At 42.6% G+C, this 6,383-nt stretch overlaps 1 protein-coding gene across 1 annotated transcript; it reads left to right on the top strand.

Annotated features, from left to right (window-relative positions):
- The first annotated feature begins 278 nt into the window (after positions 1–278).
- Positions 279–5,842, top strand: OSTC (oligosaccharyltransferase complex non-catalytic subunit). The gene is made up of 4 exons (XM_081208228.1): positions 279–582; positions 2,753–2,846; positions 3,639–3,836; positions 4,850–5,842. The coding sequence occupies exons 1-4, from the start codon at positions 444–446 to the stop codon at positions 4,866–4,868; spliced, it is 450 nt and encodes a 149-aa protein (XP_081064354.1). The 5' UTR covers positions 279–443; the 3' UTR covers positions 4,869–5,842.
- The last annotated feature ends 541 nt before the right edge of the window (positions 5,843–6,383 follow it).

The following is a 6,383-nucleotide window of genomic DNA, read 5'->3' as shown; positions in this document are numbered from 1 at the left end:
TTATTTGAGGGGGCGTGGCTTACGCGCGTCCTGGCAGGGCCACGTCTACCCGTTTAGAAAGCCACGTTAAGCGTTGTCAGGACTTGGCAGATCAGTATCCTCTCCCAGCCGCTCCTTACCGCACGCCGCGGGAGGGTAAAAACAATATTGATAACGCGCCGCATTCAAATTCGGGTTTCTCCACAATTATTCGTTTTGCGTTTCGTTTACGCGGCACGTTGTTATTTTCCTTCCTTTTTCTCCTGAGACGTGTTTGTCTTGCTTCCCTTGCAGGACCCGGCTAGTTACCGCCTCAGCTTTCGTTATCGTACGGACGGTGGCCCAGAAGAGCCGATCGATTCTGTAACGGCGCATGCGCGGGGTAAGCTGCCGTTGGGAGACGAGGGGAGTTTGTGGCCTGAGGAGACGGGACGGGCGAGCCGCCTCCGCCGCTGAGAGTCGACATGGAGACGCTCTACCGGGTTCCGTTCGCGGTGCTGGAGTGCCCCAACATCAAGCTGAAGAAGCCGAGCTGGGTGCACATGCCCTCGGCCATGACGGTCTACGCGCTGGTGGTGGTCTCGTACTTCCTCATCACGGGAGGTAATTCCCTTGGGAGCGACGGGAGGCTCTGCGCGGTGGGCCTTCAGGCGCGCGCAAAAATACACGCAAATGCACACGCGCACCTCATTCCTGCCTCCTCGGTTGCCCCATATCCATATATAGAATTTTCAGCTTTATGCCTCTCAATTAATTTACAGTCATTTTAACATTTCAAAACTAGACTTCCTTCTCTCCCCTCTTTCTGTGGTTCCTTAAATTGATTTTTAAAAATCAATTCTGTATATCCGAATTTAACTTAATTTGTTCATTCATTCATCTGCTTTAAAGATATACTCTTATGAAAACTGCAGGTTACTATTACAATAATCATGCCAGTGTTCTTACCTGCTTGCAATCTGTTTGTAAATATTCAATAAACAATTTCTGTTCTTTATCCGTTGCCGCATATTCTAGTTGTAATCTTCCATTTAGGAGTGAAAAAAGCCAAAAATGGGTGGGGGAAAGGCATGAAAAGGGAATGGGTTTATCACCAGGCTTCCCGTTTGCCTGCCAGGGTGGTCCTGAGTTGTGCCTTGCTATGGAAGGGGTGTTTTTATATTAATTATTTTAGGAAAGCCCCAGAAACACTAGCAAATGAAAGTAACCCAGGGACGGGTGCAGAAACTCTACTGTTCCATTTCATTTCTTTTGTTATTTGTTTATGCCCTGAAGCCTTTTCCCTCTAAGGAGTTTGAGATGGCATGCATAGGTGATATCGCCTTTCCTCCTTGAGGAATCCCTGCAACAAACCACTTCCCTGCCCCTCTTCATTGAATTCCCACAGCAACACCATAAGGTAGCTAAGCCTGAGAGGCACAGTGACTGGCCCACTGGATCACCTGATGAGCTTCAGGGCTGAGCAGGGATTCAGACCCTGGCCTCCCAAGTCCTAGTTTGACATTGTCCACTACAGCACCATTGGCTGGCTTATTTTAAAGTTTCTAAAGACACACCCCAGCCGAGCATTGCAGGGGGTTGAACCTGATGATCTTCGGACTCCCAACATTATGATCCTATGAAAGCACTAGGCTGGTGTGAGGTGTGGTGGTCTGGGCAGTGCGCTCTGGAGAGGGGGATTTGAGGGCCCATTCTAAGTTGGAGAATGGCTCTTGGTGACAAGAGTGGTTGTCGCAAGTAAGTTTTTTTTTTAAAAAAAAGAAAGATAAAGGACTGTTAATTCCAGTCAAAGGTGACTATGGGGTTGCAACACTCATCTCGCTTCGGGGCAAGGGAGCCAGTGTTTGTTCACAGACAGCTTTCTGGGTCATGTGGCCAGCATGACTAAACCGCTTCTGGTGCAGCGGAATACCATGACGGAAACCAGAGCGCACAGAAACGCTGTTTACCTTCCTGCTGCAGTAGTACCTATTTATCTACTTGCACTGGTGTGCTATCAAACTGCTAGGTTGGCAGGAGCTGGGACAGAGCAACGGGAGCTCATCCCGTCGCAGGGATTCGAACCGCCAACCTTCTGATTGGCAAACCCAAGAGGCTAAGTGGTTTAGACCACAGCAAGTACAGTGGAACCTCGGGTTGCAAATGTGATCTGTGCGGGAGACACATTCGCAATGCACAGCACTGCACATGCGCGAGACACGATTTGGCTGTTCCAGTACTTCCAGGTTTGGCGCGTCCGTAACCCGAAAAAGCTCAACCCGCAGTGATCGCAACCCGAGGTATGACTGTAACTGAAAGGAGAAAAGGAGTCAAAAGCTGCAGGTCTCTAAAGGCTCTGCAGTGCTGCCTCTCCCTTTGCTGTGTAGCCCAACAATATGGAGTGGGTGCTACTCTATTGCAGCTGAGGGAGACTCCTGATTGAGCTGGTCTTTCAGCAGAGCTGGAGAGAAAATATACTAGACTGCAACCTGAAGTATTAACAATTGAGCTGTATTACAGGATTGTTGTAAACTATTTGTATCATTGCACACACATGTAAATGCATGGGTAATAACGATGGACTGCATTGGAGGATTGTAGTAAGCTACAACCACAGCTGTGTACTCTATTGCACACTTTTGTATGTCTAAAATTAAATACAGCCCACCACATTTTTCACATGAAAAAAAGACCTTAGATCATGAACATTCTTTCTACCTTTAGGCTTAGGGAAGGTGGTGTATGTGTGTGTGTGTTCTTTCAAACTAAATTTACATTTTCTCTCTTTCTGTAGGAATCATTTATGATGTGATTGTAGAACCTCCCAGTGTTGGCTCAATGACAGATGAACATGGACATCAGAGGCCTGTGGCCTTCTTGGCTTACAGGTAGAAAATATACTCGATACTAGCAAAATGTATTTCTCTAAAGATTACTATGGAGTATTTTGACTGCTGTTTACATGGTGAGCTGGCTGTTAGAACATTGTGATCAAAGCTTATTGTAGCTTTAGCGGGCTACAGAAATGAATAGAAACACTAACATCATTTTAAAAGAAGTTGTTTAACTTAGTAGACAGTCCTCCTCCTCTCTGGAACAGAGTCTTAGTTGAACTGAGTTAATGGTCATTCATGTGGTTTAAACTACTGTCAAGGATGGAAACTAATTGTCAGAGAATACACACTATGTGTAGCTACAATGAGTTGTAGGGCCATCCTATTTGGGGACTAGGGATCTAAAGCAACAAGAAGTATCATGGCAAAGGGAAAACCAGTAATAAATGCCTGACATATTCTGGAAAGAAATTGGGCTCTGTGCGTGTTGATAGTTATAGCTGAAGGAATAGCCAGATGTTTGATGGGATTGCTTCTCAGTAAATTATAGAGATCTGGGCATGTTAGCTATCTGCACTGCTTTTGGGAACTTCTCATCTTTGTTTAATAGCATCAAGTCTAATGGTTTCAAAGAGGAAGCAGGTTTTCCTGTAATGTGACACTGATCATTTATTTTATTTATTTTTATTTTATCTTCCACTGTATCATGATGACTGTTTTTATTGTGTGTGAGAGTAGAATATATGCATGCACCTATGTTTGTGAATTTTACACAATGTGACAGGTTAGCCAGATAATCCGTAGCACTGCTGTTCAAACTAAAATATTTCCTTGTCTTGTATGCAGAGTAAATGGACAGTACATTATGGAAGGGCTCGCTTCCAGCTTCCTCTTCACAATGGGAGGCCTTGGCTTTATAATATTGGACCGTTCTAATGCACCAAATATCCCAAAGCTGAACAGATTTCTGCTGCTTTTTATTGGATTTGTCAGCGTCCTGTTGAGTTTCTTTATGGCCAGAGTATTCATGAGGATGAAATTACCGTAAGTAAATTGTTTCTCCTATGATTTTCCAACCTCCACTTTTAATCTTTATCACAATCTAAAGATGAAATAAGTACTAAGGGGAAAATAAAGGTATTGCAAGGACTTTTCTCGTGTTTTTAAAACATTGTTTGTAGCAGTGTGAATTACACCGCAGGTTTTTTTCAATAGACAAGCAAATGTCCACTCTAGAGGAGTAATCATAATATTGACAGATTACAGGCCATGAAATAAGAATATTTTTTTTAAAAAACTGACTACAGTGTCTGAGATGAGAGAATCAATACTATTTATGAGAAAAGCTATATAAGTACTGTTGTAAAAAGCATTTCATAAACAACTAATATTGTTTACAGTAATCCTCCAAGGGAGATCAGTTTTATCCCCAGTTTGAGGGAGATTGAGGCTAGCTTTAAAGTCCAGAAGGAAACCAAGAATGATTGAAGAAACATTTATCTAGGAATATACAACAGTTTATTGTATATGTAGCTCATGTTGCTAACCATGACTTCCAGCAATGTAAACCTGAAGCAAGCACATGAGAGTACAATAATTAAATATGACCCACAGATGGTTTCCTACACAGAAGTATCTGGTGTGTAGGGTGGCTTCCTATACTTATGTAGTGATTATTTTATTTTATAAAAGATGCTCACGTTAGTGTTTTAAGCCCTAAAGCACTCCCACCCCAAATATCTGAAAGGCTGCCTCCTTTCTTGTCCTGGGTGTTAAGTTCAGCAGAGGAGGGCATTCTCTGTGGCAGCCCCTAAGTTGTGAAACGCCCTGTCCACTCTGGCAACTTTATTATACAGTTTTCAGTGAATGCCTTTGACACCTGAAATGTATACTTTAAGAACCCACCCTATTTTTGATGATTGTAGCTTTTGCAATTGTGAGTAATTGCAACTGTTTTTAATGTTGTATTTTAAATTGTTGTAACCCACCCTGGTGAAGAGCAAACAATTAGTAATATATTCCTCCCTCCCTGTTCAAATCTTCCCTTTGTCCTCTAGGGGCTACTTAATGGGTTAGTGCCTTATTGTGGAGTGTCGCAAAGCAGAAATCGGATTTTCTTCTCTTCATGAAGAGGAATGAATAGCAAAAATTCCACAGCCCCATCCCTCCTGTCCAGAGAGACAAGAAAAAGAGAACGAACTAAGGAAAGGGCTGCTTTCTCCTTTTCTTCTTGTATAAAGAGCAACACTTGTTACAGGCGGTTAGTTTATTAACAGATTTGTGTCTATTTTTATGACTGTTAAAAAATACTCAGAAGTGTTAACTAGGCCTAAGTGTATTGAACCTTAAACGTAAAACCTTTGTCCTTCAATCCTGTTCCTCTCCGCACCCCTAAGGCTTCAAGCCAAAAGTAATACTTTTACTCATGTACCACCATGGCTTGTTCTTGCTCCTTTTGAGAGAATGGGGGTGGGGGTTAGAGGAATATAAATTGATCATTTTCATGACAGAAGTGTTTGTCAGTGATGCATGACTGCCATATACCACCTGTCCCCGATACAGCAGCCTGCGATGGCAGAAAAAAATAAATTGTGCCTGTCTCTGGGTTAGGCAGTGCAAGCTGACAGAGCTTATCACATATTGAGAAGCTGTGAGATGTTGAAGAGTTGTAGGGTTGTGGAGGCTCCCAGTTGAGCTTCTGCTTCCTTAACCCCACCCTTGCCTAACAGGTGGCTGGTGTTGGAAAACATTTTGCATAGTGTGCATGAGGGGCAGGGGCTGCTCTTGTGTAACTTTGGATATTGAGTACAGACTTCCACTTTCCACACCAGGCTCCTGCAGCAGAGTTCACCTGCTTTGCACATAGGAGTATCTTCTCAGTTGGGGTGTGTGTTCTATCAGAGCAGTGTCTCGGGCAATGTTTACTTTGATATTCATTCTAAGGCAGCAAGAGAATACATGTGTGAAGGGAAAATCCATTATTGTGTGAATGTAGTTATTCCTCTTCATAAAAGATAAGAAAGACATATTAAACATCTTTTTCTACTAAATTACTTTGTGTTTAATACAGAGTTCATATCTTGGAGCATTTTTGGCATTCAGACTGAGTTGATTACTGCTTCATAACATCTCTGCCTGGCGGCCAGTATTATTTCTGATTTACAGATGGGGAGAATGACTTGTTCCTGACCACATAATGAGTTTTCTGCTAAACCATAGACTTCTTCCCTGATGTTCCCGGGCCAATTTCCTGGGAATTTCCAAGGAATGATTCTGGGTCAACTTTTCATTTATAGCCTATGTCCAGTTTGTTCTGTTTACTCAAATTTCTGTCCTGCCCTTCATCATGGGATGGTTTACAACATGCAGATTAAAAATAAAATTCAGTTCACAACATAAAAATACAAAATGAAAACACAAAATACATACTAAAACAATAGCAAACCACTAAGTGCCCTCCTACAAACACAGTTAAAAAGCCATAGATCAGTAATCAGCAAAGCACCTGGTTAAAGAGAAACATTTTTGCCTGGCGTCTCAAGGTATGTAATAAAGGTGCCAGGTGAGCCTTTTGTGATGCTGCATTAAATT

This window comes from Podarcis bocagei (assembly GCF_964188305.1).
Source record: "Podarcis bocagei genome assembly, chromosome: 9".
In the NCBI taxonomy this organism is placed as follows: domain Eukaryota; kingdom Metazoa; phylum Chordata; class Lepidosauria; order Squamata; family Lacertidae; genus Podarcis; species Podarcis bocagei.
Note: the sequence above shows the minus strand (reverse complement) of the source record. Positions and strands in the feature narration are given on the sequence as shown.

What these genes read in the sequence shown, in the direction of transcription:
- OSTC (XM_081208228.1), top strand. Translation starts at nt 444, where the DNA reads ATGGAGACGCTCTACCGGGTTCCGTTCGCGGTGCTGGAGTGCCCCAAC. An exon ending in GTACTTCCTCATCACGGGAG is followed by an intron (nt 583 to 2,752) that starts GTAATTCCCTTG and finishes CTCTTTCTGTAG; the next exon opens with GAATCATTTATGATGTGATT. An exon ending in GTGGCCTTCTTGGCTTACAG is followed by an intron (nt 2,847 to 3,638) that starts GTAGAAAATATA and finishes TCTTGTATGCAG; the next exon opens with AGTAAATGGACAGTACATTA.